Here is a 20,813-nt window from a genome sequence, read left to right on the forward strand (position 1 = left end):
TTTGTAGGGCGCTCCGAGTCCACCTAACTCTAATGGGTACATGACTTTAGTTTGAGAAAGTAAAGGCAGTTGGTCATTGTGCTAGGTCAGAGCAGACAATTATTGCGCAGTGCAGGACGGAACACTGTCCTATTGGGGCATATTTTGCCCGGTTCCGTCCGAACTTTGACTCCCGATGCCGTCACTGTGGAGAGAGCTTCGAAACAGTGTCGCACGTCTTGTACGAGTGTCCCCAGCTCCGAGAGCTAAGGGGGGACGTGTCTGAGAAGTCACTCGACTTGTATGGTATCTATGAGGCATTAAGCCGAACGGCCAAGTTTCTTGCCAGAGCACTACGGGACTATAAAGTACTTCCTGCTCTGCTTTTTCAGGTCATTGTGCTGACCATATGACATGACACTCTGCTCGTTAACCGTTAGCCAAAGAAACATTAGCATTTCTCAGCCCTATAGAAAGCCTGAAAAGGTAACTTTTTAAATGCGGACATAAGGACTCTTCCTTGATTCAACAAGAAGTACGATAATTCACCGAGAGGTAATTCTTCTCACCAAAATACAAGGTAAAGAAAATGTCTGGAAATTCCACACGAATATTTGCTCGAATGATGAACTTGTACGAAAATTCCCTTTGTCATAGAATTCTGACAGTAAAGCATCTTTCCAGCTTATGATTTCATCAAATACACTGTAGGCCTTGTTTTACATTCGTGAAAATTGTATACAATCAAAATAATTTCTTCATTAAAAGCCAGTTTACATGATTGGATAATTTTAATAAAATCAACTCGCCATTCACTACTGTTTCATATAACTATTTTATGACTACGTAAACCAAAGATTTGAAGACATTCTTCACTTGCATATTCTGACTGGGTATTGAAACCTTTGATGCTGGGAAAAAACTCATATCCCAAACGCATAAATCCATACTAATAAAGAAGCATGTTTTTGTTTTAAACATGCACAAAGAAGGAATGTTTAAATATCACAAATTCTAGTTGCAAAAATAAGATTCCAATTTCCTACTGAATCTCGACAAATAAAAGAAACCAAATAGAAAATTGTGCTTGTGGAGATTAGTGGTTGTTATTTATAAACACTCAATAAAATGTTGTTTTTTTTACATTTTTAATTTATATACTAAGCATTTACGTAGCTTTTTGCCTTATGGATTTGTGTGCAAGTTTTGACTATATTAAAGGGGTCCCAGAATCAGAAACGTTTGAGAACCTCTGTTCTAAATAATTAAAAAAAAACTTAAAAAGACTTAAAAGGGAAGAATAGACGTAAGATGTGTTTGAAGTATACAACTAAAACTAAATAAATATAATCAACAGATAGTAGTACACATACAGTTGAAGTTTATTTACAATTTCATGTATTTATAGAAGACAAACATACAACTAAATACATCAGATAAACAAGCAACCAACCCTGCGCACTCACCAAACACAGCAAATAGCCAAAACATACATTGGAACCAGGTAAAAAAAAAAAAAATACACACACACATTTGATATTAAATTACAAATCAAACATGTTAAAAATTTAAACAAATAAAACATTGTGTTGTTTTGGATACCAGGATTGAGAAAAAAACAAAAACCTTCAGATCTGCTCTTGAAATAGGAAATTAAAAACAAACAAAAAATTTGTGTTCATGTATATAAAAACAAAAAAAAACTCGAAGAGATTTCATTTCAAAATATGGAATGTGATACTATCTAAGGCACTAGCATTCTCCTCTATTACCAGTTATACCCTGAAGCTGAACTACAAGACACTGAAACTATGTAGTTTAGTTAAATCCTTAGAAGCCAATGCAATTTTTCATGAATTTTGAATCAAACAGTCATTGATGTACATATTTTCAAATCTATGACAGATATGATGTAAACAAAATCTAATGGATAGCTAAAGCCTAGTTCTTGATATAATGTTATTGAAGGTGATATTTTGATTTAATTTACTTAAGTATAAAAATGTATTTTTAAACATCATGGTATCATTTTAATTTTTTTTTGTTTTTTTATTAATACACAGCGATTTTAAAATACATTTGTTGAAAAAAAAATCTAAACAAAAAAATAATAGTTTTAAAAAATAATCTACCAAAACAATCTTCACTACTTTCTAAATAAATTAAAAAAAAAAAAAAGACATTGTTAAGAATAACATTAAGATCTTTCAAAAATACTTGTCAGTGAAAAAAATAACAAAAGTGAATTTCACGGCAATATCATAAATTTCAATTATCCAATGGCAGTATCAAACAATTGGGAAGCTGGCAGCTGTTGCAATGCCACATTGGTTGTTCTTGTTACGGGCCATGTATATATATCCATTGTTTCCCCATGACGTACTCCAGCTAAACAAAAAGCAGAAAAACATATTTGTTTACAAAATGACGAGCACAAGTTACTATGATGTAAAAATAAAATGTACTTCACAAATCCAAATGGGTATATGATATTGTCAATTAGAGATCATTGCTGAAATACAACAAAGATCTTGACCAACAACATTAACAGATGTTACACTTTTCAAGTGTCAGACGATGGGGTCAAGCAAGAAGTGCTAACAGGTATATTCTTAACTAGAGTATAAGGTATGTTTTTTTTTTAAATATTACAGGCAGAAAAATGCCCACATCAGTGACGATAGGATGCAAAAACGATTCCATAAAAAACATTCAACAAAGAACATCAAGAGGCAGGTCAAAAAAATTATCAACAACTCGAACCTATGATAATCTGGCTCCCCATTGCTAAAATAAAGGCAATAATGCTATGGACATGTCACAAGAACAAACAAGAGTGACTATGACTGAGTTGATGGCAACATTTCCTCATTGAGATCAGCACATGAACAAGAGAAAGGGTGAAGGTATAAAAGAGCCATAAATGTTGCTCCTTCAATATTCATGTTAAAGTAAAAAAGAAAAAAATGCCAGAGATTTAAAGTTCATTTTTTAAAATATTTTTTGTCATGCCTATTTGAAATTTTTACATTAAACATTAAAAAAAGGGACACCACTAAATAGAAGGCAAGGCCATTAAGCAAGAATTAATAACAGAAACAATGTTGACTATAGCTAACTAATGCACATCGAGTACATAAAAGGATAATGATTTCCCCATATACTAACAAATCTAACTCCTTAGAATAAATATGATCTGAAAGTTGAGAAGATCTCAAAATTTTTAAAATATCTTTTTAGATACACTTAAATCTTACCTGTTTTTAACAATCCAATAATCCTGTCCATTTTGGCTACCGTAGCCTACAACTAAAACACCATGGTCTAGCTGTGTCTGACTGCAGTCTACATTGTCATATATACCTGCAGCATCAAAAAGATACTGTATTAGCAACTGAGCAAAAATAAACATTAAAGATACTAATAAGAAAATTGGTACTGGTACTATGCAATAAACAGTTTTGCCCTAGATGAAGAATTTAGGCCTGAATTTCTCGCTAGACCACACAAAGTTTAAGATCATTTGGACTAACAAAAACTATACGCTTACTAGTCTCAACTTGTAGAATAGATTTGGAAAGAAAAGGTGCAGTCATGTAGATAATATGCTTTTGGCAGTTAATAGACAGGAGACAAGAGAAACTGCATAAAAAAACATGGAGCTCAGAGACAGAATTGATAGCGATTTATGATACCTGCCATGCAGTAGTTAAAAAAAACAAAAGGTGGCGAGGCCCTTTCTTCTTATTAGGCTCAAGATTGACTAAGACCTTCCTGCAAGGAATAGAACCAGAGAGAAATATAACATACAGAGACTACATCAAGGAACGGACAGTCCTCACGCTGGATGAGACAGAATGGTAGAAAGAACAGTTGAGGAAACTTGATTAGCATGTCAACAGACTTTGAAGCAAATGAAGATGAAGCAAAAAGAAAGAGAAAGTCAACAAGAAACAGAAGCTATCTTAGTGTCACAGAATGACCATTTTGAATAAATTATTAAATTGTTTTATTGTTTGAATATTTGCATCACAGGGTCATGGTGGCATGTGTTCATTCCAGACAATAAAAGGAGCGGTTGAGAGATTCAACCCACCCAAAAGAAGATTGGTTGGTTCCAAAAAAAGGCGGGAGGACGGAGATGGTAAAAATTATTTAAAGGGGATTAATCAATAGTTTGAGAGCTTGAACGACAGAAGTAAATTGTATTGTACATTGTCTATATTATTAAAGTGATTCTTATTTCCAGGATAAAAACTTTGCACTTGGGAAGATCTCAGTTTTGAATTTATAATTTACAAAATCTTCAGCATCACAATATTATTTGAGTATTTAGTAATTGTTTGAATAGAGAGAACTGTACACAACCAGAACATCAAAAAGGCGTTGTCTGATCAACACAATCTCATAACACAAAGACGTAATCTGGCACTCAAACAGTAGATTGTCACACTAAGATAAAAATTACAACAGCTGATACCTTGGTTAAAAATAGAAAAAGCACAAGTCAACATACCCCCTTTATAAGACTGGAAGGCGTCGCTGCTGGCATCTATAGCAACTGACACAGGACCAATGTTACCTACAGCAATCTTAAGAGCTTCTTCACTTTCCTGTGGCACTACATCAGCACATCCACTAATTTTGGCCACGACCTTTGACTTATCAAATCTGCATGTGTCATCCTGAAATTTAAAAGCAATTCATACAAATAAACTGAAAATACAAGTCGTTACAAATGAACTAATAAAACCATTGAATAAATTTCTGCCAATAAACCTCAGAGAGAATTGCTGTCATCTCCAAAAATTTTAAACAGGTCCAACTAAATACATACAAAGGCTGACAAATCTTTGAATTTATTATGAGCAAAGTTAAAAGTTTAAGTTTAAAGATGTCTTATTTAAAAAAAATAAAATATAAAAAGTGATTAAACATCAGACATGGAGCCCTGCACATCAGACAATTTGAAAAGCCACAAACCTGTGCTTCATAGGGATATGTCGATTCAGCCTCAAGACCACCAGCATCTATTATGTATTCGAAAGCATAGTCCATAAGTCCACCATTGCATCCCTGGTCACCATAGGAGCTGGAGCAGTCCACAAGCTGTTGTTCAGACAAGGGCACGAGTTCTCCTGTCTTTTTGTACCACTGCCCTTCAACTGATCCAGTCTAAAAGACAAGAAAAAAAAAAAAACTATTTGGGTGAACATGTTTCGAAGATACATAAAAATCTATGCCCATGTTAAAACTCATTTTTTTTTTAAACTTTGCTTTTTATAAAATTGGTCATCTTAGAAACAACAATATGTTGTTTTCTTTAATTTGTACGTATCAGTTTGATCAAATAATTTTTTATCTTAAAAAATATTGGCAAATTTTATTATTATTAGGTATACCAAGATGTGTAGGGCTACAAGTAGGCTTCATCAAGTCAATGAAATACTTTGTTCAATCACAATAAAAGAGAACTTACTGTACTAAATGACCAACAGGATCCACATTGTTTCTGAAATTGGAAAACAATATTTTTATTTTTAAAAAAGGTACAACTAAAAAAGCTAAACTAATTATCAATACCACGGTACTATTTTAACTTGTTCAATGTACATATATTTTGTAAAGATTTCTCAAAATTTAAAATTAGAACAGCAAGGGAAAAAAAAAATCATGTATACCAATATTTTAAACCTTAAATTTAAACACTCTATAAACATATAATACAAAGCTTTAATTTTGGTAAATCAAATAAATTTTTTACATTTTCTTTTTCTAAATTCCCTTTTTCAAATTAGGTGCATATAATTTCTGCACAATATTTGCAAGGCCGGACTTATAAGTAGAGTTAAACATTTGTGATTAACCTTGAATAATAGTTGAGACTTAGAGCTAGACTAGTAGACATAGAGCCATAGAAATGTTATTTTGAGATTTGATCTATATTTCACAATTTTTCTCTAATTTTCTTTGTTAGTCTTATGCAAGGCCCCCATCAAATGGAGGCCTTAGACTGCTACCTAGTTTGCCTATGCCTAAATAATGTTTATTTGGAAATTTTATTTAAAAATTAGAAGAGAGCTCACCTGATTTTTCACTGGAGTTACTAGACCTTTGGCTCTCCAGTCCTCAGCATCTGCTACTGTCTTTGTGGCTGGGTGATACTCGTTGCAGTCGCGATTGGGTCTCGTGCGGTTAGACATAAAACCATGGAGCATGCGGTATTCAGTATTGGTCTGAATAGAATAAAAAAAATAGAGATTAATAGCATTTCCACTTACACACATCAAGTAATTATTTTTAACCTCATATCTGAAAAAAAAAAAAGTTTAATAGTAACCAAGAAAACGAAATGACTGATGACTACAAAAAAACTCACTAGATCACTAAAATGGTTGAGATCCAAATAGTAAGAAGAATGACCATTGTGGTACTTCCAGTTGTGATATTCAATAAAGTTGACATTTTCCATGAAGATGGCATACCTCTTACGTTCCTCTTCTTCAGTCTCGTACTTTTTATCTGGATACAAAATAAAAATCCCAATAAATGATGGAATATTTTACACTTAACAGACATTTTACTTTTTTTTAAAATGCAAACTTCTTAAAAACATTTTTTAAACATAAATAAACTAAATCACTCTAAAGCTTCTCAAATACGTCAATGTGTATGCTTCAATAGTCTGCATAAAGTCCTAGTAATAATTTGGATGCTGGAGTATGTCAGGGGTGCCACCCATGAGACCAAGTAAACCCTGAAACCTGAATTTCCAAATTTTACAAACCCTGAAATCATAAACCCCAAACTTTACCAACCCTGAAACGTACCGCATATACAATTTAAGCACCAAAATTTTACGAAAGAAGAACAATATTAAATTACTACCTAGATCTATATCATAATATGCCCCCCATGTTTTAAATATGTAATTAGTAAGCCTATCATTATAATAAATAGAGTTTGTGTGTATTTATTGATAAAGCTTGTAATACAAGTTAAGAGGATTTAGTACAATTTTATATTAACAATGTTTGTAACCCCCCCCCCCTCCCCCCAAACACACAGTTATTTTAAATGATGTTTCCCTCATTATTCATTTGAAGCAGCCTACTTTAATCAACATTGATAAAACTGATTCCATCAATGTACATGCATGGACCTGTAAATCTATTGCAACAAGATAAAATTGATTTTGAGATTTAGTCCTGATCTACTCCAAAATGAACATTAAGATTTAGTTTCTAATATTTAAATGTAGACCTAGATGGCTAGAATGTGCTGGACTGCTTATACATAATTATAATTTATTTGTATAAATCTATTGACCAATTGATCTATTTTTTTCTAGCCTCTAAGTCTTCAGGCGAACGCAAACTTATTTAATTCTTCAATCATTGATTCTAGTTCTGATCTAAAACCGATGTAAATATCCTAAATCTAGTTCCTACTTCTATAATACTCTAGACATAGGCTAAGGCTCTATGTCTATATGGAACCAATACAAATATTAAAATATAAAACACGGAAAGAAAAAAATCTATATTTAATTTCTCACTCGTGAATTTTTTTTCTTTCTATTTCTAGATCTAGGACTAGCCACTAGGTACGCAAGTAGATCTAGACTATATCTATACTAAATACAAGACTTTACAGTCTAGATCAGATCTAGATTGATCATAGAAATATATCTAGACTCTAAATCGAGCCGATTCGAGGCTCGTTCTGTAGATCTAGAAATTCTCTATAGATCTAGAATGTTTACACTTTTTTGTCACTTAAAAAAAAAAATATTGTACTGGTAAATAAAGCTTAGTGAGGATGTAAAGTGAAGTTTCTCGAATCGTGAGATATGAGACTGGTCGATTTTGTTTAAAAATGGCAGCTCGTGCGATCGGAACTAACAAACTAAAATTAACGGGGAAAAATGACCAGAAATTTCGAAAAAATCTAAATCAACTAAAACCCTGGATTTTTACAAAATTGTAGAAGGCAAACCTGGAGGGGGAAAAAATCGAGCCCCTCAAAACCCGGATTTCCGGGTTATTCCGGAAAAGTGGCACCCCTGGAGTATGTTTAGCAAGCTTAAATTATCCCCATTCACCGAAACATTTAGAGATATTCAGTGATAAAAAAACGCTTAGTTCCCATTTCAGGCCTTACGACCTATGGATGTAAAGGTCATCTGTTTCTGTGGCCCATGGTTAACAAGGGTGTCAACACAAACAACCACCTTTACTTTTCCCTTACTAGAGCTGGGTGGACTCAGAGGGGCCCTAAAGATCCTGAAATTAAAAATCACAGTCTTCACCAGGATATTCCTGTAACCCCTCGCTATGCTGCCTCCTTATTCATTGATACATTCAATTAATTAGCTCAATAGTTCATCATTAGTTTATGATTGTCTAAGCCATAGATGGTGAAATTTAATTACTTAAAACTAATCAAATCTATAGGTGACGTAAATTCTCGTACTAAACATATTTTTTTAGTCTCCCATGGTACCTTTGAAACTAGAATGTACAGCAAAGAAACTCACCGTGGTTGGCTTTAAAATTTTCCCATGTCTCTTTGTAATCTGCATAAGAGAGTTTGTAAACAGAACCAGCGGCCGCAGAGTTCATGTGACCTTGATGTGCCTCAACATCAGGAAACTTTGGAGCCTTATGCTTCTCCTCAGCTGTGTTGATTGCAGGCTCAATCTTAAAATATTTCATGTACGCAGGTCCAGCCAAGACATAGCTGACTGAGAGCACCAAGATGGCTACCCTGAGCATTGTTGCTGGTCACTGTTTACAAAAGCTAGAGGGAAAAAAAGAAAGAAAAATTTTACGTTAAGAATTTAAAGTCATAATAAAGACAATTTTTTTTTTTTTCAGTTTATGGCAGTTTTAGTAGGTCATAAAAAGTTAGTCTTCCCAGACTATAGCAAGAAAGCAATAAAAAGGTGACAAAATTATGTTTTACCAAAGTGAATGCATTAACACCAAACTCAAATTAGAAAAAAAAAATGAACTCATTTAAGACTAAGACTGCTTTATTGATCCTTACGGAAATTTGTTGTGATTACAAGGACTCGTTTCTCATATAAAGACAACACAACAGAAAAATACACATAATCACAACAGACAACATAAAGAGTTCATTCAGCGACTACACAGGTATCTTGGTGCATTTCCTTCTGTGATGTCTAAATCTACTAATCTAGATTGGTATCTTAAGACTAGAATAGGTTAATCTTTAATCTGATTAGATCTTCTATTCATCTTAAGAGGTAGCTTTATATAAATACTATAGTCTATAGTGTGACTATAGTCTACTACTATAGAATTTATAAATCTAGATCTGAAACTAATATAAATATAAATAAGATGAAACATTAAAAATATCTAAATAGATCTAATCTATACTATAGGTCTAGTATACAGTAGTATAAAAAGAGGCATACAAATGTGTAACTACTAGATTACTATTACCAGTGCTTTTTGCCTACTGACACCTATTTAAGGCTATTTTGAATGTGGGGAAAAAATTATTACTTTTCTTGTATTTTACCGTTTATTATTAATTTATTAGTAGTTAAAAAGTTAGGCAATCCATCACTGAGTACCGACACCTATTTTTTATTTTACAAAAAAAAAAAAAAAAAAAAGCACTGACTATTACTATACAAGTATATAGGCCTACTAGCTTGACTAACTTGAATACCTGTCTACTAGATTAGAGTTATGATTAGACTGATACTGATTAGATATCTAGAACTACATCTAGATCAATTGTTTTAAAAAATCTAGGACTAGTCGATCTAGACTAGATCTAGAATTAGAGTATATTAGACTATTCTTATTCTACTCTACTTATACTAAGTCTACTAGATGACTAGATCTATATTACATAATTAGTATATAGTAAAGTATATAGTCATAGTCTCTATGTCTATACTATATCTACTAATCTAGATCTGAACTAGACTTTATCCACTCTGGTCTGGAGCCACTTTCTTATAATCTATTAATTATGAGTCTATGACTAAAATGTTATAAATCATTTCACAGCCAATCACGGTATAGTCTAGATCTAGACCATTCATTGCCATTATTATTAGTATAGTAGCCATTATGTCTTATGAGATTATGATTATCAATACCATTACCATACTCAACTCCAGGCATAGTCATATTAGTGATTAGTCATAGGTCATAGACTAGTCACTAGACTAGATCTAGACTAACTTAACTAACTAGACTAAAAGTAAAACTAAAGACAATTCAATAAGAATAATCATAACTGATAATATTAATTATTAATAAATTAGATCTAGATCTAATCTAGTAATCGAGAAAAAAAAAAGGTAGATCTATGTACTATTGATCGACTAACCTTAGATGACTAAATAATATATAGATCTAGATCTATAAAGAATCTATATCTAGCTAGAATGCTGCTAGATCTAATCGCTGGACAAACCTTTTCCAAATGTTTATTAGCTTCGGTAGCACAGGATAATAAAAGAGTCACATGGTGGCATATCACATGACCTGTGACATCATTGTCACGTGCACAAGACAGTGCCCTATTTAAAAAAAAAACAAGAAGAGAGTCTAACTGGGGCAGCGATTCTCAACACAGCTAGGGTGTGTGACATTGCCTTTTTTACAAGTCACTATTAAACCACAGGACTGTCTGAAAGAGGGCTACCGATTGCGAAAAATTTGGGAAACACGTCGGTCTTTTTTTTTAAGGATCACAAGTACATCTAAAAACAAATACCTTTCCATATAGACCTATCTAAATCTACTTTTTTTTTAAATAAATGATTTATTTAGCGATATAAAAAAAAAAGATAGGTTACTCATTGATCTACCAGTTATTATAGCAGCAGGCCTTAGAAGCTTTGATTCTATATTTACAATGGACAAAGCAAGCAACTTGGGCACCTATGTGTTTGTTTTGTTTTTTATTTCTACAAGCTTTAAAGTATCTGGTGGGTTAAGTCCAGACCGAGCAAAGACAAACAAAGGAATGGGTAGAGCAGGGGAGGGTGCGCAGTTTGGAGTGTGTGTGTGCCTGTTGTTTGTGTATGGGATGCGGCGACAGTAACTGTGACTTCAATGTCCCGTAGGTGAAACTAAGATAAATCGCATAGGCTGTCAATGTTTCCGGATTTGAATGTTAGTGGCCAGCTGGATTTATATTCACCACATACACTAGACAAATTTTCAAAGGAAAAATCAAGATGGTTAGATATACACATTTCCTACTTAAATAACTGGTCACAGAGGTATACAAATACTTTCATGGATCATTAGGTAAAGAGACCCCGCGGCGAACCCCGTTTCTTACAGTAAAGAGCTAGTATGAGTAATCTCCCTTGACAGAAAAAAAAAAGTGTTTGCAGAAAGGACAGAAGTGATAGCTTGTGTGTTACATAGACACAAGTTGATACGAATAGAACATTCTAGCAACTTACTAGCTAGGCCTTCCATGTCAGCAGCTAGCTAGACCTTCAATGTCAGCAGCTAGCTAGGTCTTCATTGTCAGCAACTAGCTAGGTCTTCATTGTCAGCAGCTAGCTAGGCCTTCATTATCTTATCTTATATAATACAGACGTTACTTCAAAAAAGAAGATGATTACGTCCTACGCGTCATGCATTTAGTCATGCATATTAACCAATGACTTAAATTCTGCCAAGTCACTGGTTTTCCTGGCTAGCTCAGGTATCCCATTCCATGCTAATAGCACTAGGGAAGAAGGAGTATTTGTACAAATTTGTCCTAGCATATGGGACGAGGAATGTGCCTTTATCTTTGTGTCTTTCAGAGTATTTTATTAAATTTTGTTTTTGTATTTGAAGATTATGGTTCAGTGTTTTATGTATAATTGCTACTTTACTTTTGAGTCAGCAACTAGCTAGGCCTTCATTGTCAGCAGCTAGCTAGGCCTTCATTATCTTATCTTATATAATACAGACGTTACTTCAAAAAAGAAGATGATTACGTCCTACGCGTCATGCATTTAGTCATGCATATTAACCAATGACTTAAATTCTGCCAAGTCACTGGTTTTCCTGGCTAGCTCAGGTATCCCATTCCATGCTAATAGCACTAGGGAAGAAGGAGTATTTGTACAAATTTGTCCTAGCATATGGGACGAGGAATGTGCCTTTATCTTTGTGTCTTTCAGAGTATTTTATTAAATTTTGTTTTTGTATTTGAAGATTATGGTTCAGTGTTTTATGTATAATCGCTACTTTACTTTTGAGTCAGCAACTAGCTAGGCCTTCATTGTCAGTGCGCTCAGAAAATTATAAATAAACTACTGTAAAAAAAATAAAAAAATAACGCCAACAAAAACTTTATGGCCCTATCACAACGTCCTTAGGGCTCACAAAGATCCTCCTTCAGGGTACAGTACCAGGAAAAAGAAAAAAAAAGTGTCGGACAGAGAAAGCGATGAGAAGACAACTTAGCAACATGGATCTAGGCCTCTAAGATGTAGTTGACCCGGAATCATACATGAAAATCTTGTCATGTCTCTCAGTTCTATCAAATGAACAAGATAACCTAAGCACGTCACTATGAAGCCTGCAACTAAATGTCGCTGTCGGAATTATCAAATAGTTTGTCAATGTGCCCGTATCAGTCTGGCTCAGCCTAATATCGTCTGCTACGTGTTGTATCAGTCTGGCTCAGCCTAATATCGTCTGCTACGTGTTGTATCAGTCTGGCTCAGCCTAACATCGTCTGCTAAGTGTTGTATCAGTCTGGCTCAGCCTAACATCGTCTGCTAAGTGTTGTATCAGTCTGGCTCAGCCTAACATCGTCTGCTACGTGTTGTATCAGTCTGGCTCAGCCTAACATCGTCTGCTACGTGTTGTATCAGTCTGGCTCAGCCTAACATCGTATGCTAAGTGTTGTATCAGTCTCAAATAAAACGATTTGTGAAAAAAAAAATCTGTACATTATACTTATATACTAACAAAGTTCATAAATATTAAAGTTACCGCCTTAAAGTTAAGGCTGTGCAAACTTCTTAGGATTAATAGCCTAGAATGGAAATAATGATTTCTCTCGGTTTTATGACTGCAATTAGTGAAAGCAGTTCAAATGTGTCACCCCCAAGGCTAAGGCAGCGTTTCTCAAACTAGGACCCACTGACCACGCCTTAACGTAAGCCCATGCCAGATTAAACACCACAATCATCCTGTCTACCCGAACGATGTCTCCAGCCAGGATACAAAATTAATGCAGCAACAGACAAGTGCGAACTAACTTGAGAACCAGCGGACTTATTAGTAAACGGATTTAACGTCCTAGTAATGGAGGGATGAGATAAAAAAAAAAAAAAAAAGGTGAAAGCTTTATCCTTACGTAGAAATAAAAATAGAGAAAAGACAGCGCTTTCAACTAGAGATAAAAGGCCTGTGCTGCCACGACACGGTTCACTTTATGAGGACAAGTTGTCATTTTACACGATGTCTATCTAGATCTACGTGTTTGTCATCCCATTGCTGGTACAATACCAAATGTAGAGCTACTTAGAAAGTGGAGCGACTTAGAAAGTGTGTAATTTGAAATCAAGGAGTAGATGTGGTGTGCGCATGTCATTCCAACCATGCACAACACATGTGATGAGCTGTTTCAAAACAAGTACGCCCTTTGTTATTTTTTTTTCAACCAATGACTGCAGCTGTCTATAAATCAACAAGAACAACAATACAATATCAAACCAAAACAAACCTCCCCATCCCAAAATACAAATCAGATCACAGGCCATTAACACTTTCATTAGCGACAGGTGACAAAGTCTACATTCTAATCTAAAAGACACATTCAGCGTAAATGCGCAGTTAATAAGTGGGTGGTCTAATTTCCTCGAGAAAAGCGTGTTACTGGACACGTGATACGGAGGACTAGTCGGATCACATGACGGCGAACGTCTGCTGGATAGATAAAGATTATTATTTAAGAAAAAGATCGGCCTGACCGAAATGGACTGCGAGGGTAAAGGTCAACAAATACATCCTATAAATAAGCAGATGAGCATTGTCACAGATGTGACTTGAAAAACTGAAGAGTTGATCAATGAACAGTATCTGCCACTTTTGAGAGTTTGGTGCCAGAGATGTAACAGTTAAGAGTATTAAATGGATGTCTGGATGTATGGTATGCGCTCTGGACTGTCGTTCGAAGGTCCCTGGTTCGAACCCCGCCCACTCTACCCCCCCCCCACCGTCCTGCGATTAAGAAGGCTCGAGTTCGAATCCTGACGAGCTGAAATGTGTCAGCTGAGCCACTAAAGATAACACGGAAACCTACCCGTTACTCCGTCCATTCACAGAAACTTCCTATGGAGACCTTTAACCTTTCGGAAGTTTCCCCATTAGTTAAGCTTGTCTCTGATTATCCTGTGGCAATATGCAGAGCATTTCTCTACTCAAGTTTTTCTAGTTACTTTTGACAGCCTCTATGCCCCTTTGCAAAACATCACCAAATTTACTGTCTGCGAATGTATTTGATCGCAGCCACAACGTGTTTACCACACAAAAGAAGATGACTTATGGTATACAGGCACTGAATAGGGCAAGTTGAGTACAGAGAAGTAAGAAATAAGAGATGAGATGTACATTTAAATATTGGTCTGGGTTGTTTAGATCTAGTCTAGATACGGTCTAGGTATAGATACGGTCAAGTCAAGATATGGTTTGATGACAGGATTTTATCCCAGACATAGGGTCGCTTAGTTCACACTAACAAATAACAAAAAAATAAATAAATAAAATGGTTAACTGACTGATGAACAAAAAAAAAAAAAGGGGGGGGGGGGTGATCTAATAATATCAATGGTTAAAGTCATTAGTGATAGTGACAGATATTGATCCTCATAGTTAATTAAACTGGTTTGTACTGAGCATTACACTGGACAACTAACACTGTATAATGACATTGTAGTTACATGCAATATAGATCTACCTATAACAAACAGAAGTTATTGTTAGTGAGGTTAGTACTCTTGACATCACCATTCAGGAACCTTGATAAATACATCATCCACCCTTTAGATTTCAAGGTCTGAGAGGGGAACATTGTTCTTTATTTGATAATATCTTCTTTTTTTTTTTTTTACCTAGCCAGCTCTTTGCTGCTGAGCAGTAAGGTCTTTTGCAGTCTGTGTCATGGTAATGTGCTGTTCTTAGTTTTCCATACCAAGTGTTGGTTATGTAGGGTAGTTATGGTAATAGGGTCTCTTTGAAGCGAATTAAATTGAAACATTCTAAGAGGGAATTACAGTGATTGGACATCACAGTGACATGCTAACTACTGTCACAAATGCAAACTAAAAAGCTAAGGCCATATCACAAGGTTTTCAGGGTTCGCAAAGACCTTCCTCCAGGGAACAGTACCAGAAAAAAGAAGAGGCAGAAAGAGAAAGTGATGAGAAAACTAAAAGAATGGACAGAGACAGAGGAATTTAGGACGACAGTCTACCAATCCTGTGTGGTGCCCCAACAGTGAAGGTGACAAGGGTATGATTGACAGTTTAGTAAGGGTGGGCACAGTGTCTACAATTGACAATAGAGTGGGTGTGAGGGGTTTATTATGTTAAGATGTATTTCCTGTTCTAAGTATTTCAAGGGGAAGGAAATCCATTCTCTCCAGTTTGTTAGCAAGGTCGTTTCTCTGTAAATAGCTTGGCCTGTGCTACATGATCAGGCTGATGTCCACTCAACATGAAATTAATGGAGTAACAAGCTATTTTATACTTATATCTATAGCCTCCATCCTGAAGCATCTCAATTATGAGTTAAGCACTTTAAGATTTTGTTTCTATATATTCAGAAGAGTATTGGACTAAACTTGTACAGTATTAGAATCTTGATCTAGATCTCTATCATATCTAGACTCTAGTAGGATAAATATTGTTATGACATGATTAGGATTTAGTTATTTGTTTCGGGAATAAGGGGAAAGTTTTACTTAGTGACAAGTGACGTGACAGATAGTTAAAAACAAGAACTCTCTAGGCAACGCTTTAGAATCAAGACGCTTTCTTATTTACAATAAGAATAAGAAGAATTAGATAGACGGCTAGTAATAGAGGACATCGGACAGTGCCTGTATTAAGTATTAAAAGTGTTTGTTGTTTCAACACCAGTGTCGACTGTATTTATCGATTGTTGGCCTTTCGTCGGTGTTATCTGTTCCAGTATTGAGTTCAGTGTTACCTCCAGTTGGACTTAGTTACATTTTCAAGTACTAAACACAGTGGAAGAGCATAACAATATATAATCTACATCTCTTATATTATGTTATTCACTAACTGCTAACTCAAGAATTAGATGATTCTTACCAGATCTAGTCTAGACTTATTTTTCTATTTAATGCTAAAGTTATGAGATTCTAGATCTAGTAGATCTATCTGATAATCTATCGCTGTAGTAGTCTAGATCTAGAATAAAAATCAAGATTCTAATCCAGATCTAGTATCCACTATGACTATGATTATAATGATACTATGATTAACTATCTTATTATAGTAATAGACTTATAGTACTTATAACTTATACTAGAATCTAGTTAATACTAGATCTATATTCTATATTATTATTAAAGTTAATACTACTAGTGTAGTACTAGAATCTAGAATCTAGAGTCTATTTAATCTATAGACTATGTTATAGTCACTATAACTAGAGATCTACTACTACTAGGTCCTAGCCTCATATAGACTAGGTCTATAACTTATTATAGACTTAAATAAATATACTTATAATAGCGGAATATATTATTATATTACTACACAATAGTCTTTGGACAATAGTACTATAGACTATAGACATCATTTGTATTATATAAGATAAGATAAGACAGTATTGTCAGTATTAGTATAGACATAGATAGATCTAGATTTAGATCTAGTACAGTTGAGTATAGACTTTTACTTTTTAAATTAACTTAAACTTAAAATCATGGCATTATTTATTAAATTATTAATCAAGCTAGAGTCTAGAGCAGTGGTCTTCAACGGGGGCGATATTGCCCCCTAGGGGGCTTTTTCGAGATTTTGGGGGCGCTGAGAGCCAAAGGGGCAGTAGGGGGCGCTGAGCACAAAATGGGGCGGTAAGGGGGCGCTGGGCATAAAGGCGGAAAGAAGAAACTAAAGGTGCTCTGAAACAAAACAAATTAAAAAATTCTTCAACATTAAAGCTGGGAAACTAAATATAGACAAATTAAAGTTAACTTGCTTCTAATTTAAGAACAGAAACAGCGTTAGAAATTGAGTTCGGGAATCCCATTTTCTATTTTTAAATTCTTACTCTTTTGCTATGATTTCGGTGTATTTATTGTCCTTGGAACTCGCGCGTTTTAACGTTTAAGATTTGATAAACAAAGTAAGTAATACACCTTTGAGATTATAGTTTATTTTATCTACATATGTTAATATATTGATATGTAAATGTTAATTGCAAAAAACATTAAAGGTAACATTTAATAGAATAATTTAACTTTTTTTAAAAACAAAAAAAATTGATAGAATGTTGTTACGAAAACTCACTGGTATAATGTTATGTAACATTTCCTTGAGATTTAGTGAATTGCCACTAGAAAAAAAGTAAGTTCTACTTTGATGTCATTTTCAGATGAGGTTATGAAACCAAGTCGGCTTCACAAACATATAGCGATATCCAAAAATAATTTAAGAATATTCATGAACAATTATAAAAATCTACAATTAAAACAATTATAAAAACAAAAAACGGCAAAGCAGGATATGTTTTAATGGCTTCTCAGAAAAATGCATAACTTTTAAAAATTCTTATGATATTGTTGAAAAATTGATTAAAACTAAATTTATTTTAAAACATATGTTACACAAAAAGACTTTGTTTCTGTTAGAGATGAAATATTATTTCAAAATTGTCTAGTTATGTAGCTTATGAGGACATATAGGAAACCATCAGTGGTTGGACGCTACAATGACTTCATAGGTAATATAGAATAAAGAACAAATCTATTCACTATTCACATTGTGAGTTATGATACACAAGAAAAGTTTAGCCCGCAATTTCATTTCTATTTGAATCTAATTATAAAACTTTAAATAAAATACAAACCCAAGCCGAAAATAAGCGCATCTTTCAACAGTTTTGTGAAACAAATGATGAAAAAGGTGTTAGACACTTGTTGTAAACTGAAGTTCGCTGGATTTCGAAAGGGGTTTGTTAATTTTATGGCTTGTTTTTTTAAGCGATTAAATAATTTTTTTTTTTTTTTAGAAACGGGAAGATTCAACGTTTGGCGATGACTTAAAGCAGTCTAAAAAACATTGTTTTACATGGTAGACATCTAACACAAATAAATGAAACGAACCCCCGACTGCTAGGAAAGAGATTGACTTTTATTGATAATATCATTTTCTCTTTTATCGAGATATTAAATCTATTTTAAAGAGTTTTACAATCTCACATAACTTGTTTGTTGACAAATGAATTACTGCCCAAGGACGCCGATATATATGAAATTCACATAACAATGCTCTATGAAAAATTAAGATTCGCTTCTAAAATTAAAAAATACATATATATAAATGACAATTATTAAACATCTGTTACTGGCGTTCAAATTGAGTTGCATGAAAAAAAATAGATTTACAAGACTATGTCTTCAGTAAAAAGAATGTAAACATAGGAGGCACACAGTGGCGTAGCTAGGGTGGGGGGAGGGGTGGAAATTTGAAAATCACCCGGGCCCCCATTTAAGGGGGGGGGGGGGCAAATTAGTGCTTTTTTAATTAATTCAATTAAATATTACGCAAAATGCAGTGGCCCCCAAAGATGTCAAGCACTTTGGCCCCCAAACGATGGAAATTCCTCGCTACGCCCCTGGAGGCACAACAGAGATGTGGCTGCATTGAAATGTTTCAGTAAAATCCCAAAACTGTGGTCAAAATTGGAATTATGTTTTAGCTTTTCAGTAAACATACATGGTTAACCTAGATTTAGTGTGTAACAAAGTTAATGAATAAGCAAAGAAATAGACTGGATGTAGCAAATAGAGGAGACCTTCGCCTTGCCTTGGCTAACTTAAAGCTTGAAATTTTTAATATTGTCAGACTGCAGGAGGCACAAGGTTACCATTAGCTTAATATCATTTTGCAGTGAATTCAGCAATAATAATATTTATATTAAAAAATAAAACTAAATTTACAATTAAAACTAAAAATAGTACGCCCTAATATTCAAAAATTTAAACGGATACTATTCTTAGGATTTGAAAGAAAGTCTTTACAATTAATTTTTGTGTGTAATCCCTGTAAATTATTTGACATAATTTTTGCATAATGATAATATTGGGTGTTTTTGCCTTTAATTCCGAAGATTACGGCTAAGTCCAGTGTTTCACATAACTACGCAAACCCAACTGCGACCTACATATTTTCCCGAATTTTATGCAGACAAAGCCGTTGAATGCTGGCTTTTCTTTGAGTATCAAATGTTTGTCCCGCAGTTTTTGTAAGAGCTCTCGAATTGTTTCTCTCAGAGGCTATCTGCTGCCAGAGAATGCTGCCAGGGACTTTCCTCTATGCCAGTGAGAGCGAAATGGCGCCTGAATAAATCTTTATAGTGCTCACGGGGAGGGAGGGCACCTCTGTAACTCAGTCCTCCTCAAAGCTCATCAGTCATAGGCCAAGGAGTTCACAACAATCGCCTTTGGCATGTAGTCGTCTCCCAAGCGGGATAAGTGTTATTGACAGCATAAAAATTAATAAATAGATGATATTTTGTTCAAATTTGTCTTCTCACTCTTCTTTATAACTGTTTTTCTTAGAGGGGGGCGCTGGCGGATTTTTTTAAAGAAAAAATTCGAAAAGGGGCGGTAGGCCAAAAAAGGTTGAAGACCACTGGTCTAGAGAATGCAGCTAGATCTAAATCTAGATCTGGTGACAATCTGGTCTTGGTTAGACTCAGAACTCAGACTACAGTACTACAACTACATACAGTAATTAGTCTTAGACTAGGCCTGACTAGGGCATACTACTCAGGGCTAGTAGGGTGACTAGTCTAGTGACTGTTCGGAATACTAGTGACGTCTCTAGAAATTCTAAGAAATAGATCAAATCTAGATCTAGATAGGTTGTTTTACATAACAATTAACTTTATAAACTTTATTAACCATGTTCCTTCAGAATTGAAATAAAGATAGAAAGATAGATCTACTTTGACTTTACTAGACTTTAGACTTAGATGATGAGATAGTTTACTTCCTAGTCCAAACCTCCCGCAAATCTAGACTAGAATAGATGTTCTTTATACCTTTCAGTAGATAACGTCACAGTGAGGAAATTTGTATACCTGGATATCTAAGATCTAATTACAGAATTATATAGACTAAGTATTAAAACTTACCTTTCACTTTCAGTTTCTAGAACTGGATGTAATAAATGTAATAGTTAAGCTAGCTAACCTAATTGTTTTAGTCATATGACTTGGTCACGTGACGATTTGCATTAGTGCTGCCAACTCGAAATGTAATGTGCATCCAAACTATGATGAAATGGGCAAGGGATTGTGTGAACATGTTTGTTCATAGTCCTCTCTACTACTCTCTACCCAGAAAAAAATGAAGAAAATGATAGAGAGTACAACAAACTATAAATGGGCCAGCTATCATCCCAATTTCAAGAAAAATTATGCACATTTTAAGCAATTTCTTATCTTATTTAATACATACGTTACTTCAAAAAAGAAGACGATTACGTCATACGCGTCATGCATTCAGTCATGCATATTATATTAACCAATGACTTAAATTCTGCCAAGTCACTGGTTTTC

The 20,813-nt window shown here is 34.3% G+C and overlaps 1 protein-coding gene across 3 annotated transcripts; it reads right to left on the reverse strand.

The window, feature by feature from the left end:
* Positions 1-1,343: 1,343 nt before the first annotated feature.
* On the reverse strand, positions 1,344-20,536 carry LOC106077341 (procathepsin L-like). Of its 3 annotated transcripts, none has more exons than XM_056032424.1 (9): positions 20,388-20,536; positions 8,519-8,781; positions 6,359-6,501; positions 6,066-6,215; positions 5,459-5,491; positions 4,963-5,154; positions 4,496-4,664; positions 3,237-3,342; positions 1,344-2,367 (listed from the first exon to the last, which is right to left on the reverse strand). In XM_056032424.1, the coding sequence occupies exons 2-9, from the start codon at positions 8,754-8,756 to the stop codon at positions 2,268-2,270; spliced, it is 1,131 nt and encodes a 376-aa protein (XP_055888399.1). In that variant the 5' UTR covers positions 8,757-8,781; positions 20,388-20,536; the 3' UTR covers positions 1,344-2,267. The 3 variants fall into 3 exon arrangements, with proteins under 3 accessions (XP_055888399.1, XP_055888400.1, XP_055888398.1); XM_056032425.1 differs by lacking the exon at positions 20,388-20,536 and adding an exon at positions 10,447-10,549; XM_056032423.1 differs by lacking the exon at positions 20,388-20,536 and adding an exon at positions 10,360-10,515.
* Positions 20,537-20,813: the final 277 nt, after the last annotated feature.

This window comes from Biomphalaria glabrata, chromosome 6, assembly GCF_947242115.1.
Source record: "Biomphalaria glabrata chromosome 6, xgBioGlab47.1, whole genome shotgun sequence".
NCBI lineage: Eukaryota > Metazoa > Mollusca > Gastropoda > Planorbidae > Biomphalaria > Biomphalaria glabrata.

Bases quoted from the DNA above. Each gene is read 5' to 3' on its own strand.
- LOC106077341 (XM_056032424.1), bottom strand. From the start codon at position 8,756: ATGCTCAGGGTAGCCATCTTGGTGCTCTCAGTCAGCTATGTCTTGGCT. The intron at 6,216-6,358 runs GTGAGTTTTTTT...TATTCTATTCAG, and splicing joins TCAACCATTTTAGTGATCTA to ACCAATACTGAATACCGCAT. The intron at 4,665-4,962 runs GTTTGTGGCTTT...TTTAAATTTCAG, and splicing joins CATATCCCTATGAAGCACAG to GATGACACATGCAGATTTGA.